At 41.7% G+C, this 15,166-nt stretch overlaps 1 protein-coding gene across 3 annotated transcripts in view; it reads right to left on the bottom strand.

Moving 5' to 3' along the window:
- Positions 1-11,951, bottom strand: part of celf3a (cugbp, Elav-like family member 3a) — a 35,178-nt gene extending 23,227 nt beyond the window's left edge. The window contains exons 1-4 of one of the 3 annotated variants that reach the window (XM_030741559.1): positions 11,820-11,941; positions 11,476-11,631; positions 10,440-10,592; positions 8,880-8,962 (exon numbers count right to left, since the gene is read on the bottom strand). In XM_030741559.1, the coding sequence (XP_030597419.1) occupies positions 8,880-8,962; positions 10,440-10,584 (228 nt within the window). In that variant the 5' untranslated portion in view covers positions 10,585-10,592; positions 11,476-11,631; positions 11,820-11,941. Of the gene's footprint in view, positions 1-8,879; positions 8,963-10,439; positions 10,593-11,475 lie in introns of all 3 variants that reach the window. The other 2 variants (XM_030741558.1, XM_030741560.1) reach the window with 2 other exon arrangements.
- Positions 11,952-15,166: the final 3,215 nt, after the last annotated feature.

The raw sequence follows: 15,166 nt of genomic DNA on the forward strand, positions 1-15,166 counted from the left end.
CTGTTAAAAATAGCTGTAATTGCTTGTTTGATATATATTTTACTTTATAACTAATGTACTTAAGTACACTTTAAATGATTTAAATCCTTCAATCCTTACAAGGACAGACATTTTAAGCACAAGGATCTTTCTCAGACTTCTGAAAAAAAAAAAATAGTCACTTACTGAATACACGCGTAGCACACCTGTTGTAAATTGCCATCAATAGAATTGCCATGAATATCACTTAAAATATAACATATTTATTCCCACTTGTTTGTATTCTATAAAAGGACTCAGGCTAAGTAATCTGGTTGTTGGGTTGTATTTAACAAAATCCTTTTTTTTTTAGTGTAAACATGGAGGATTGGCCCTCGCCACCATGTAAATGCATTTTCATCTACTACAGCAAGACAAATGTGTTCCAGACAGAGAAAAACATACTGATGATGGCATTTTACTCGCCTTACTATTATGACCTGCAGAGCTGATTATAATCTGTCTATACAGTAGGCCCATGCTGCTGCGTGTGTGTGTGTGTGGGTTGGGGGGGGGGGGGGAGGATATCTGCTGCCTGTTTTTCTGCCATTTCATTGCATTCTGCTTGTACGCCCGAAAACGCTGCCACTCTGAATGGTAAATATATCAGCGGAGACCGTCACCCTGCTCTTTCAAGAACATTTACAGCAGGGAGGCATAGCTGGAGGGGAAGGGGGAGGAAGAGGAGAGAGGGAGGGGAGGTGTAGCTGGGTGGGGCAGGGGGGCACAAAGACAATTTTCCATCTTCGCCTCCCCTCCGCTCCATCACACAGCGCTGGTCATTGCATCGTGCTGGTCGCCTAGCAACCTGGCATCCCTCGTCCCAGCCGTCTCCAGGCAACGAGACCTGCGACCGTAATCAACCTGCCACCTCCCGCCTCCCCCCTCCTCTCCCCCACCGCTCTGTTCCCTCTCCTGTCTCTGCTGCTTTTGCTCCCTCGGTCTCCATCCACCTCCTCTCTGTCTCTCTCTCTCTCTCTCTCTCCCCATCATCGCAAATACACTTACACTGAGACGCACTTGTGAATTCACCCCGTGGGGAGAAGTAGAAACACAGGTGGAAATTGGTATATTAACAGGCATAAAAAAATTTTTTAAAAAAGGTAAAGGAACAGAAAGAGAGATTGCAGCTGATCACACAAAGAGTTGGAACAAAGCGGCACACAAAAGCATGCACAAGCACGCTCCGTTAGTGTTTCCACACGTGGATGCACACACAGATGCGCACACACATGGGCGGGCAGCCACAGAAAGCAGAGAGTAACTCAACCTTCTCCTGAATTCAATCAAACACAGAGAGACTGACAGCACTTGTGCAGTTCAATAATATTTAAACAATGTCCCAGTCTTTGGTGTCAAAGCTGCTTCCCCGTGTTGTCTCCTGCTCTTGCAGGGTTCACCAGTCTGTCCAGCGGTAACGCCAAGCTGACAATGTCTTGAAGCTGACATTCAGCCGTTTTGCCAGACAGCCAACAAAAATCCTTCAAAGTGAAGAAACTGAATATCAAAGAGTAAATTCCTAACAATACTTGAGTTGACTCTCAATTGTTTTGTCTGTTCTAACTGTTAAATATTCATGTCAAGTGTTGTTTGACTCGAATCAGTGGAGCAGAGGGGGAAAAGAACTGAATCATGGGCAGATTTCTGTATGCGTGTGTGTGAGAGAGCGAGAGAGTGCAGATAAAGTCCATGTCCTACTTTTTTTTTTTAACTAAACTGGTACGGTTTACACATTTTAGCTCCACTCCAGTCCATGTATGCTCATTAGATAACCAGTTCTGCACCAAAGTTCAAAGAACCCAATGAGTTTTGTGGCAACTGCCCGTCTCTGCTTTTGTGTGTTTTTTTCAAACACACGTACACTCCCCAACCCCCCCCAAAACACACAATTCCTCAGTAACAGATGTCTGTATTTAAGCTGATAAACACAGTGCCTCAATGCACCTCCAGCCCCTCCACTCTTACTGCCACCCACTGTTCATTATGTCAAACTTTCATTTATTTCTTCCTCCCCTCCCCCAAACCCTCTTATTCCCCCTGCAACACACACACACAGATTTCATTTATCCAATTTCTCTCTAATTCACACCCATTTACTACCTCCATAAATCTATCTGCATTCATCATTACAGTCGCCCCACAGTGACGTACAGAGGATGAGCCCTTTTTTTTGTTGTTGTCACTCAGTTGTCCTGCCCAGTCGTGCATTTATATGCATGCATATGTAAATGAATTGACGGGTGAATGCACACTTAACTCCAGATAGATTCATCAAGTGAACACAGTCGCTCTGAGGCACGCTAATTGCGATCATCATCAGCATCATCCCCACAACATCAAGATATAGGTTACATGTGGAGGTGCTGATTTATCTCCTTATTGTTTATTGTTTCATGTTTACATCACGAGAGCATGTTTAAGCCCTCACACTTTGTTTTCGTCATTTAAAAAAAAAAAAAAAAAATTCACATGAAAATATCAGTTGCTGATTTTACCATAAAAAATTAAGCTAAAATGCAGAAGCTGAACAAGTGTACAACACTAACAAGTATACAAGAGATTGTTAACATAACCCTGCAACCCATCATAGCTCGTTTGCATCTACAGTAATATGTTTGTTCAGAGATTAAGGGCACAAATTACAGCACTGCACACTACAACTTCCTATCTCATATCCTGCATAAAAAGCCTGAGCTATATTTAGTATATGCATTTTTTTCAGACTATTGATAAAACCCTTCTGTCTGCTCCGTCTGACTCCTTATGTCTGAGTAAATGTCAAGCTTAGTCAGATGTTCCACCACAAAGAGGGCTCTTTCCTCTCATATGGGCAGCTTAAATGCAGAAGGCCTCGCAGCGCAGATTTCCCTCTCATACACGCTGCAGATCGTGAATGAAGAAACCCGAGGAGAGCTCATAATAAACCCTGCAACTTCCCTCCATCCATCCTTCCCTATCTTTGGATGTGTACTCCCCCAGGAAACACGTGCACATGAAAGTAAACAGACAGTTATGCACACGCACACACACAAAAGCACACACCCTTCATTAAACCGTGTAGGTGTGAACACCTGCCCTCCCTTCCCCCAACTGCACATGCAAATATACTCCAAGCACACACACAGCTACTTTCCCGCACTTGGGCACAGTCTCACTATTAGATTTTGATGTTATTAATTTTAGATATTAGATTTAAAATGAACAACGAGGCATTGTTGCAAATATTACCTTAAGTGAGCGTTAAACAGCTTTGTGAATATCCAAACACATATTATTCTCATTAAATTAAGAAAAAGTTTGACATTTCACCTTCTTGCTGAGATTTGATGAGGAAAAATCACCACAGCTGTCATATCTGTGCAGCATTTATGAAGTAGAGTTTGAAGCTGGTTAGCTTAGCTTGATATAAAGTCTGTAAATGGAGGGCAAATAGCTAATCTGACTCTTAAACAAAACAAACTGATCTTCAAAGGCAGTGATAGGCACACTTTATTCTCTTTGGAAAGATAGACTAGCTGTTTCCATCTAACTGTTTTCGTGCACGTTTCCTTTATGTAGCACGCAATGGCAGGAAGTAGTCTGCTTCAGATGTGTTTACACTTCCTGGATAAAGCATGCATGAGGCAATGCCCCAAAAAAGATGGATGCAGCTTCCAGGTTTCCCACCAAATGGTGATATTTCTGGTTGCAAAAAGATTTCTCGGCCTATAGAGTTTTCTTACATGACATTTTTTTTTTAAACCTTTATTTTACCAGGTAAAAAAATGTTTGAGAACTAGTTCTCATTTACAAACATGACCTGGACAACATGCACACATTACTTGAGAGTCATCTGTCATATTGGACGCGAGGGGGAAAAAAAAAAAAAGTGCATCCTCTGAATGGGTGGCGAGTGGTTCGGAGAGGTTGCTGACTGTCACTAGGTGAAATTGGCCTCAAAGAGGGTGCTGCACCAAAAACCTCCATACTTTGGTCACTTGTACTTTTCATGTAAGATGGCAACTTGTCTGCAAACACTTACTACCTACTAGCCGAGTGGTGATAAAACTTCAAGTACCACACAAACCAGAACCAGAGAACCTTTGCCTTGAAAGTAAAGTTGTCCATCAGCACTGCAGCCAGCACATTTCAAAAGACTTTTACTTTGAAGGCAAAACAGTGTACATTTCCAGTTGGTGTCAAACCACTCAGTTTCACCACTACTTGGAGAGTAGTTGGGGAGTGTTTGTAGACAAGTGGGACTCTTCCATGAAAAATAAAAGCAATAGTGGCAATCTGCTAGCAACCAAAGCAATCACAAGGTGGTTTGTGGTGCAGCATCCTGTTTGGGACCAATTTTACCTTGTGACTGGTAGAAACCTCCTCCCAACCAGTCAAAAATACACATTTTCCCCCCCTGTGACTGGTGGTTGTACCATGTCCAATATGGCTGACAACTCACATCATGTGTGCAAAGCGTGGCCAGTGGTTGCCAGGGGTCACTGACTGGTCTCTAGGCCTGTATGATCGCAGCTTTAGCAATTGATTTCACAGTGACTGCCACCAACCTCAAGCCACCACTCATCAACCAGTCAAGGAATGCACATTTTCTTCCTATTGACCAGTGGTTGCCAGAAAGTTGCAGAGTGGTCTTTGTAATTCAGGCTTTAATCACTTGATCCTAAACTGCTGCATGTTTAAAATGGCGGACTAATGTCACAGTTAGGGATTGCATGACAGTAAACCCCCAGTAGAAGTCTATGGCAAAATGTTTTTCTGCCTTGACCTGTGTAAAACACTTTCCTGATGAGTTTATGGGCTTATAAGTCACCCATATTGAATAAAAAAAAAAAATCTATTCTATAAATCTCTGTTATACTATATTTCAAAATAGTGGCTTATCCATGGTCTCACATACTGTTTCACAGTCACACCTTCTCCTGGTCACATCCAGCTTTTTTAAACCAGACAGCGAAAAGCCTCATCTTGAGGCTTCATAACAGGAATCAACGGGGTGACGTCACAGTAACATCTACTCTCTATAGGCAGCATATGTGACTGCGTACCGTGCACCTGCGCAGTCAGACATCAAACAGAAAGTCCAGGGCTGCGGTGTGAATTCCTCTTTGCAGGCTTTATGCCAAGCTAAGATAGCCTGCTGCTGGCTGCAGGTTCATATTTACTGATAGAAATGAGCGTGGTATTGATCTTCACATTTATCTTGACAAGAAGACAAATACATCCCAATATGTCAAAATGACTTTTCCTTTAACCTGCTGATTATTTTCTTGCTTAATCACAGCCCCTTAGAGCTTCCTGTGACACTGACATTTTTTTTAGAGTTTACTATCACAGAGGCCTAAAAAAGCTGGATTTTTTTGCTGTATTTGCCAACAAATGACATTAAAAAACTGTACTGTAAAAATTATGCTGATACTTTTTCAGTTATTTTGATTATTTCAGTTCATTTTAGCTGGACTGACCTTATTTGGAGGTACTGAGATCTGAATTCAGTTTTGCAGGCTGCTTTGCAGAATAGCTTTGATTAATGTGGCATAATGTGGACATTATTCTCTCAGAGTGCCTCACAACAGCTGACCAGGCCAGACAAATGGCCTGAGACAGTGCACAGATAAAGCGATAAGAACAGTAGGGACAAGAGTACAAGATGTCCAAATAGGACAGAATGAGTGCAGCTCAGGAAGCAAATCTTTTCTCTCTCAAACCTCCATTTTCACACTCAGAGTGAATCTGATTTTTTTTTTTAAACTCCTGCCCTTTCCCCCCCTCCTCCATTCTCTCGCTTTCTTTCCTCGCTTTCAGCTGAATGTGCTTTTGACACTCTTCTTCTACCTCACACTTAGAGACGGACTCTCTCACCTGAAATTAAACACGAGGCCAGGTGCCACTCTGATACAACCATCTGTTCATCCCTGCCGGACCTCTTTCTTTCTTTTTACTCCATTGTTAGCAGGGAGAGGGGGGGATAGTACGGAGAGACAAAAAAAATGTCTCTAAGACCAACCCTTTCTTTCCAGAATGAATAAATGCTTTGAAAGAAAAAAAAATAAGCAGTGCTGACTATTAATGAGATCTTTCAGCTTTCTCTACATTCAGGTGTGCTTTCATTTAAGCTCTCTCGTCTCAGTCCTATAATTGCTATCATGTTTTTCCTTTTGTATCACCCTGACCATGAGATGCCAAAGTTAATTATTCTTTGGCAGTGCAGGTGCAATTAGATGACAATTACACCACAGCTGGTGGCAGGGGTGGGAAACAGATCTTGTCCGTGTGGGCGTGTATGGAACTAATAAGATGGTTTTCCTCCTTTTTTTCCTTGTTGGCAGGGAGGGGGGAGGGCAGGGAAGGACTGGGAGAACACAGGAGGGTTTTAGCTTGTTCCACATGGCTTAGAGGTAAGAGGTTGTGAGGGAAAAGAGCTGTTAGAGTAGAAACAGGGGGAGGGCTTTAGCATGGGGCATTGGGCGCTGCTGATCCCCTGTGAGAGGTCAGGAAGGTCACGCTACTGTCATACTAACAACAGGATCTCTTTTGTTGTCACGCTAATATCATCCTGCTCCTTCAAACTGTCCCTGCCTGCCATTACAATGATACCCTACTGCTAAAACATTTATAAAATAAATGCTTTAAATAATCAGACAGGCATGCAAGCATATTTTGAAGTTGGTCACATTCATTAAATAAAGTGTCAGATAATATCAGCTTATCTGCTAATGTGGTTGATTTACTAGCTACCCGGCTAACCTCAGCTTGCTTCCTCGCCAATGTCCGTATGCAGAACGATCTTCACTCCAGCATTAAGCTAAGTTTAGCTATTTATCTAAATGCTAGCCTTAATATTAAATGCTAGAGCCTTAGGCACTAGACACTGAGGCAAGGGACATATATTTTCTTTTAAATTCTTACACAAATTCATTTTTTAAAAATATTATCATTGTTATTTAGTTTGTTTAGCAGGGACAATGCACAGTACATATATTGTACCAGGTTTGGATAAAATCCTCATTTAAATTTATTAAGCTTTCTTGCGTGACATGATGTGCACATTACTCGAGAGTTCTCCAGAGTTTGTCCATATTGGACGTGATACACCCACCAGTCATCAGGAGAAAATGTGCATTCCCGACTGGTTGGTAACTGGTTACTAGAGGTTGCTGGGTCATAAAGAGGGTGCTGCACCAAAACCTTCCTTGTGATTGTTTTGGACACTAACAGACTGCCATGGTCACTTATAGTTTGCATGGAAGACAACAACTTGTCTACAAACACTTGCCAACTAATCACCGAGCACTAGTAAAACTTGAAAAAGTGCAACATGAACTAGAAGTGGGGACCATTTGCCTTCAAAGTGAACGTTGTACCTTAGCGCTGCCCAGCTGACATGTTCTTTTGAAGGTAGACAGTCTTGGTTTCCAAGAAAACTACAACCAGCTACAGCAACAGCAATCTGCTATCTACCAAAGCAATCAAAGAGGTTTTTGGTGCGGCACTGTATACTTCTTTGTGACAGATTTGACCTTGTTAATGTAGCAAATAGTCGTGGAATGCACATTTTCCCCCTCCCAACCAGTGGCTGCCAACCAGTCTCTAGGCCTGTGTGATGAGGGCCTTATTCACTGACAGTGACACGCCTGCAAAAACTGAATAGTTCCTGGACAGAGACCAGGTAGGAGGCCTGTTAATTCAACCTGACTCCATGGCTAGGAGTCCACAGGCTATTACCAACCAAGACAATAGTTTTTGTTTTTTTTTGTTACACTAGTAGCACACTGGGGGAAAAAACAGTGCAAACTGCACTTTTAACTGTACCATCTATAAAATAGCCTAAATGGTAAAATATTTCTAAGATGGCAGGTGTCATTTTACCCTGACTAAGCTTAAAACGCTTTGTTTTGTTTAACACCACAGAAAAACCGTGGATTGCTTTTCTGTCTGTCAGTTACTAGTTTAATAGAATGACTCCTAATAGTTACTACCTATTATACTATATTATATATTATACTATTATGCTAAGCTTGTTATATTTTGACATTTTTAGGCTAAAAAAAAATTATATCAATTATGATAAAAAAAAAAATCTTTAGTTGCAGAGTTACACTGTACACCTGCTTCTTTTCTTTTCCCTCAAAAACTACAGTCATGACCTGCCATTCCGAAGGGGGGGGAGGGGAAAAAAAAGAAGTGAATGATGTAGATTTCAACAAAAATAACCAAAAGGAAACAGCGGTGAAGCTGTCTTAGTAAAAGAGGAAGCAGCAGCAAGTCTGGGAGCACACTCTGTCTCAGTAATTCCTTGCCTTGTCGCCTTGTCTCCCATATAGTTGGTTATTATAGAGACGCGGCTGTCATGTCATATTTAGCTCTAGAAATGTCATTTGGCAGCACACCTGCTGCCTGGCTATGCTAATAAAGCTAGGTTTAACTTTGATTAGAATTCAGTGGGAGAGATGGATTGAGAGGAGGGGGTGATGGAGGGAGGGAGAGAGGGAGAGAGGGAGGGAGAAAGACAGACATAGAAAGGAAGAGAAACATCAAAGAGAATAAGAGCTGGCAAAGTCACTCCAGCAGCGAGCCTCATAGCTGTCTCTCCCGACCCATGACATGTAGCAAGATGACTCATGCCTTAACTGGATGGATATGTCTGGATGCATCACATATGAAACATAAGAGGGGGAGAGCAGCCTTTGACCTTTATTGGTGCAGATTAGCTAAAGGGGGAAGTCAACCCTACATGTCAAACTTGTTTAATTTTCCCAGAGTCCTGTGCAGTGTGGTCAGATAGCCTGGCGTGCCAGTTATTCCACTTCTTTGATGTAAACACGTACACCATTAAAGACTCGAAAAGACAGCAACACACTCACCCCCGGTAGCGTCTTCTGCTCGTGCAGTGCATTCTGGGCTTTCAGAGCAGACTCACGTGCACAATATGTCAGGAAGGCACATCCTGGAGAAACATGGGGCAGGAGATCACTCACATGAGTGTATTGATTTTTAATGTCCATATAATGTCAGAGCTGGCAGCTGCCCTGTTATAAATACACCATTTGGTATCTGTGCTCTTATTTTATTCAGATTAATAAACAATGACAACAATTCTGGGTCAACATGCGTTTACATTTTCTAATAAATAATCGGACTGTCATTTTGTTAAGCAGTTCCTCCTGTAGCACCAGAGATCTATCAGATTATTAAAAAAAATATCTATTCAGACACAAGCAGCCTGAATGAGTATTTAATATCATGCCGTTCAGGCAAAATGTATGCAGTCCCACATAATAGAGAAAGGCCTTCATTAACCTTTAGTGCTCCCACAAATCATGAATATGTAAATGTATGCAGAATAGGTGTTATAGGTGTTAGAGGACCCAAACCACCTGGCCTATATGTATCCCCAATGACTGATGGTTTATGTGGATTTATAAAAGCTTTTGTTTTCCATGCTCAGATTTGCATTAGGAATGACATTACGGATCATTGTTTAGCTTCAGATCACACTGCCAGCTTTGGTCCATCTGTCAAATGGAATTTTGAACGTGTCGCGTTTTCCTCCCAAATATAAGAAGCCTGCCCACAATGTGACAAGGGGAAGTAGTAGTAGTAGTAGTGGTAGTGGGTGGCACCAGTGCTTTCAAACGGAGTGATATCACTGCATGAAACTAATCATTGTCTGACAAAACACTTCTTTTTAAGATTGATCTCAGACAACTGCCTTTCTGCTGATGATAATTTACCAACAGGGTGAAGTACACTCACTTTCAAAATGATTTATTAATTCTTGGAGTCTGTGATTTTAAATTTTTAGACTCGGACCTTCTTGAATAAAAATCACGCTGGCAGTAGGGAAATTTTTTTTTTTTTTTTTTTTAATGTTTGTAACTCAAATTGTGGCATCATGAGGTAGACGTGAAAGGAAACCTTCCAGCATCCCCTGAAGCAACATACTCGTGAAGTTAATAGTCATTTTATGTCTGTTCTACATCGCATTCAACAATTTCTCTGCTGCTTCTTGTTGTGTCTACAGTAAGTCTGATTATAGTAGATGGGCTAAAGGTTTAAGAGCATATTGGCCTTGCAAAGCCTCAGTCAGGATCACTTTATGAACAGAGAATAAAAATATATTTTACTCTTCAGTCTGGTCCTGTCTTTGTGCTCTGAGGAGATATTTCTCCTTTTCAATATATTTTTTAAAGTGTAAGGCCACTAAACAGGATATACAACATAAACTTTTCACCAGCTGTGCATCAGAAAGGCTCCAAAGGGACAGCAGCTTGATAAGAAACCATCCCAACCGACTCATATTTATTCAGAATAAAATCAGAGCATATACAACAGAAGGCTTTGCTGTCATCTCTATTTCTCCACAACATGCTACAAACCAAAGCAGTAAATTAATTCCCCCTTCAACTGGACACCTCCCTTACCTTTGTGCATCCCTGTGTACTTGTCCTTTATCACCGTCAACTCATAGATCTTGCCAAACTGCTCAAAGATGGGCTTCAGGTCCTTCTCCTCCAGGTTTCGGGGTATTTGCCCGATGAAGAGCTTGATGGCGTCAGGCTCCTTCATTGAGAAGTCTGGGGAGGAATAATGACACACACACACACTCAGAGACACATATAGAGTGGAGGCGGTCAGGAGGAGCAGACAGGAGCCTGCGGGCTTAAATTCACACTGCACAGGAGGTGCAAACAGGAGGCCGAGGATGGAGGTACAGATGGGAGCGTTCAGCGAGAATGGGAGGCTGAATTAATGGTTTCTACACCCTCTGAGATGTGACAGTCCAAATGCTGTGGTAGATTTTAGCACATGCAACAATAAAACGCAGCGCAGTTGCGTTGCTGTAAACACGTTACTTTTAAATGTAAATGAAAACGCTCGCAAAGTCATCTAAGAGCTCACTGGTAACCATCACAGATACATGGAGACATCTAAGAGAGCAATTTTAAAGGAAGGGTGATGCAATTATTAATTTTTTAATTTTAGAAAGAACTCCACGTCTTTTCACGAAAATGTGGTGCAACTATTTTGACACGAGAACACGAACTGATGAATGTTAATTACCCCCAAATGACCTCATAACTTTCATATTTGTGGCGTCACATGGACACCTACAAACACGACTCACGGCTACAGAGCTGGAACGCGTTGCCTTTGCCTCAAACTGAAACAATAATAAGCAAAAATGCATATGAAGCTGTAGTAAATGATAGTAAACAAATTCTGAATTGCTGTCTCGGCCGCCTATATTGGCGCCCCCTTCACAGAAACATGACATTGTGTCTGTCAACACAGCTGGAGACCTGCGCTCTCTTTGTCAAAGACGCTGGTGACAACAACAATGACCCGATCGTAATTTTTTAAAAAACAAACAAAAAAACCCAAAAACAACAACAACAACACGCATTTACACCACAAACAGCAAAGAGTTAAAGGGAGAGAGAAAAAAAATGATAATACCTGTGGTGCTGTTCGTGGCAAAGAATCGGCGTGACCAGTTGATGCCTTTCTTCTTTCCCCCCCCGCTGTTGTTTAGTTATCAAACCTCAAATTACTCAGTTCATGTGTCTGCCAGAGCGTCTTTGGATCCTGTAACAAGTTAGGCCCGCACGCCCCCTAAAACAACACAAGTAACATCCAGCGACGGTCCTTTATTCGGCATGAGCGTGCTTTTCTAGATTTGCTTGTTGTTTTTTTCCACTGCTCTTTCCTCACAGATGATCCGATTTTTTTTCTCTTTTTTCCCCCTTTCAAATTAATTTGATATTTATATATTTTTTTAAAAAAATAAACAAATCTCTTACTGGCTTGGCTAAACAGAGACTGTTGAGATAGGTGGATATTTAGGCTTCCTTCAGTAGACTGTGGGGAATTGGCAGTCTGGCTGGCTGGCTGTCCTCTTCCTCTCCCTCTCCCTGTGTGTATGCGTGCGTGTGTGTGTCTGTACTCCTTTGACGTCGTAAGCCGGTGTCTCCCTCCCTGTCCATCTCAGCTCCATCCCTCCCCTGGGCCGTGATGTCTGCCGCCAGGGACCGTCGCTAACTTACCAGCTCTGTGACAGCCGGAGAAAGAGGAAGGAAAAGAGGATAAACTCACGCACAGCATGTATTTATTCTGCTGTACTGAAGCTATTTGGTTATAGGTTGTCTTTAATAGAACAGGAATTTCCCAAGTTTTGAGATATATGAAGTATAAAACAGTGTTCTAGTTTTATTATCATCATATTTGTGTCATTCCTTTATTACTGTTGATATCTCACTCATTAAGCACACATTTTCTTTATCCCTGATTATGAGTATTTCCCTTATTAGACCGAGACATTATCAGCCGTTTCTGTCATGGTCCCTGCTCTGGTTCCAGGTTTGTTTCTTTTTTTTTTTGTTTGTTTGTTTGTTTGTTTTTTAGAGTTTCTGTGTTCTTGTTTGTTGTTAGAGAAGTTTTACTGTTTTCACTGTTGCTCTAGTGCTTTAACTTTTTGACTGAGTATTTCCTGTTTTGATTTTGCTCTATAGGCATTTATTCTTGTTTTGAGCTCCAGTTACTGTTTCATATTTATGAAATCCTGGATACATGTTTTGATTTTATAGTGCTTCCTGTGTCAGATAGTACTTGTAATTAGTAATAGTCTCCTTGTATCTCTTGTCCCTGATTCTTATTAAGTGTTTTAATTTGGGTGTGTGTTAGAATCCTTTAGTTATCTCCTGTTTTACTTTGAAGCTTGGTTTTCTTTCGCGCCGCATTCCCTCCTTTGTGATTGCCTCCTGCTCCATGATTATTTTCACCAGCAGTTAATTTTAACAGTTTCCTCTTGTTCTGCTCTCACTCGTCTTTTTCCCCTAATTAGTGGTCTCTAGCCCTGCGTTTGTCTGTTATGCTCCCCAGTGTGCTCTCTTTGTCATACCAGTTTGGACTTGGTGAAGTTTCTCCTCAGTCTTTTGTCTATTTGTGTGCTGCATTTTCTGAAGGAAATGCAGCACACAAGTAGACACAGTAGTTCATAGAGCAATCTCAAACCTACTTTTTCTCTCAAAAATTCTTGAAAGAGTAGTTGTGAAACAGCTAACTGATCTTCTGAAGAGGAATGGTTTAATTGAAGAGTTTCAGTTAGGATTCAGGATTCATCACTGTAGAGAAACTGCATTAGTAAAGGTTACAAATGATCTTATAAAGCACCTTGAACTGATTTGGTACTACATAAATAAAATAAAATAAAACTGAACTACATTTGGGTCCTAACTCTAAAATCCCAACAGGGAACTGTGACAGATTCTTCATCTTTCTCTATCTACCATGGAATGGTGTTGGGTTAACACCACACACTGATACTATAAACAAATTTCACATTTTATTTTTCCTGGTATGTGACTGTCATATCTATCACAGTCCCAAATGGCATATAATGCTTAAAATTTAGCTCACAAAGATAATTCTTTTCATTGCTTTTAATCTAAAGGAGCCAGTTGATACAGTTCAGACATCTTGCAAGTATAACTCAAGGGTGCCTGCTAGGTGAGTTATTTTGGGCATGTCCAGCTGTGAGGAGACACCACGGGAGACTCTGAACACACTGGAGAGATCATGTCTCTCGACTGGCTTGGGTAAAGTACAGAAAAGCTGGAGGCAGTGGCTGGGGAGAGAGAGGTCTGGACATCGCTTAGGTTCCTTCCCTGAGACACAGACTTGGATAAGCAGTAGAAAATTGATGGATGGGCTTGTGATCTGATGCATGAGGCATTTTTCCACAAAAAGGCAAGTGTTTGTAATCACATTCAGAGGTACTGCCAGTGGAAAACATGACAAATCCACACAGAAAGACATTGATTACCACCTGATATCAAGCTGCCAGCTTATCACTGTGAATGCTCAAAAACCTAAAATCAGGTTTAAAATACACTGTTTGCATTTACAAATGAGACACTTGTTTTCGGGAAGCTTCGTTTTTCATGTGGAGGTTAAAAGGCAGACAGTCTCTGACATCAAGCGCTGCAAATCCGCCTTTTGTTCTCGCCGTGGAGCTGGCCGTGGTCCTGAAAGCTATCTGCTCACTGTGCTCCTGATACATTCTCAGAGATACAATGTAACATCTCTGAGTGGGGAAAGGGCATTATATTCATAAGTATATTCGTTAATGCGGGGGCCGATTTCACAGGACACACGCACACACAAACACACGCCCTCTCTGAAATCTCGGCAGCATGTAAACAATGAACCCACATGACAGCAGGCTGCACACACCCGACATGCGCACACGGCGGTACTTCAAAGGAGTCACGATCTGGACCTGCTTGGCTTAAGCATCGCAGCAGTTACAGTTATTCTAAGCATACCTCTGGGCACAGATTTGTGCGTGGCCTCGCTATTTGTTACTTTATATTTCCAACAGCAGAACATCTCCTCGGCTTGTGTTAAGACTGCCATCTGCCATCAGTCACTAAATCCTATCTGCCCGCCGCCAGTCAGCCCCTGTATAAGCCCGTGGTGCAGGCGTGGCAAAGATTCAATTCATTTGGTGTCGATCAGGTATAAATGGGTGATAAGGAACAGCGTCGGGTACGTGATTTGTGTCATTTTCACAATGGATGACAATTTTATTTTTCAGAATGTAACCGACAACGACATCTGGTGACAAGCTGTTAACAAATGTGATGCCAGCAGGGGTGCTTCTGCTTCTGCTGCGCTCTAAATGTAGGACTTCATTTTTTTTAAAAAAGAGAGAGAGAGAGAGATTAATCTTTGGGTTTGAATGTGTTGTGGTACAGATCCTTAGGAAGGAAGGATACCATTCATCCACTGTCAGCCTATCCCAACTGACATTGCATGATGGACCTTTCACCAATCACCAATTAACTTAATATGGACTGTGGGAGGAAACTGGAGTTCAACACACAGAACAAATCCCAAGCATGCACAAGTAGAACAAGCAAACTACACACAGGAAGCTCCCACATTTACTCATCTTGATTATTTTCATTACTACAGAGCAGCTGAATCTTTAATAATACAAATCCCCAGTCTTCTAGCATACACTCACTGGCCACTTTGTTAGGTACACCTGTTCAACTGATCCTTAACACAAATACCTAGTCAGCCAGTCACATGGCAGCAGCTCAGTGCATTTAGGCATGTAGAAATAGTCAAGGTGACCTGCTGA

Source organism: Archocentrus centrarchus, chromosome 11 (genome assembly GCF_007364275.1).
Source record: "Archocentrus centrarchus isolate MPI-CPG fArcCen1 chromosome 11, fArcCen1, whole genome shotgun sequence".
Taxonomy (NCBI): Eukaryota; Metazoa; Chordata; class Actinopteri; order Cichliformes; family Cichlidae; genus Archocentrus; species Archocentrus centrarchus.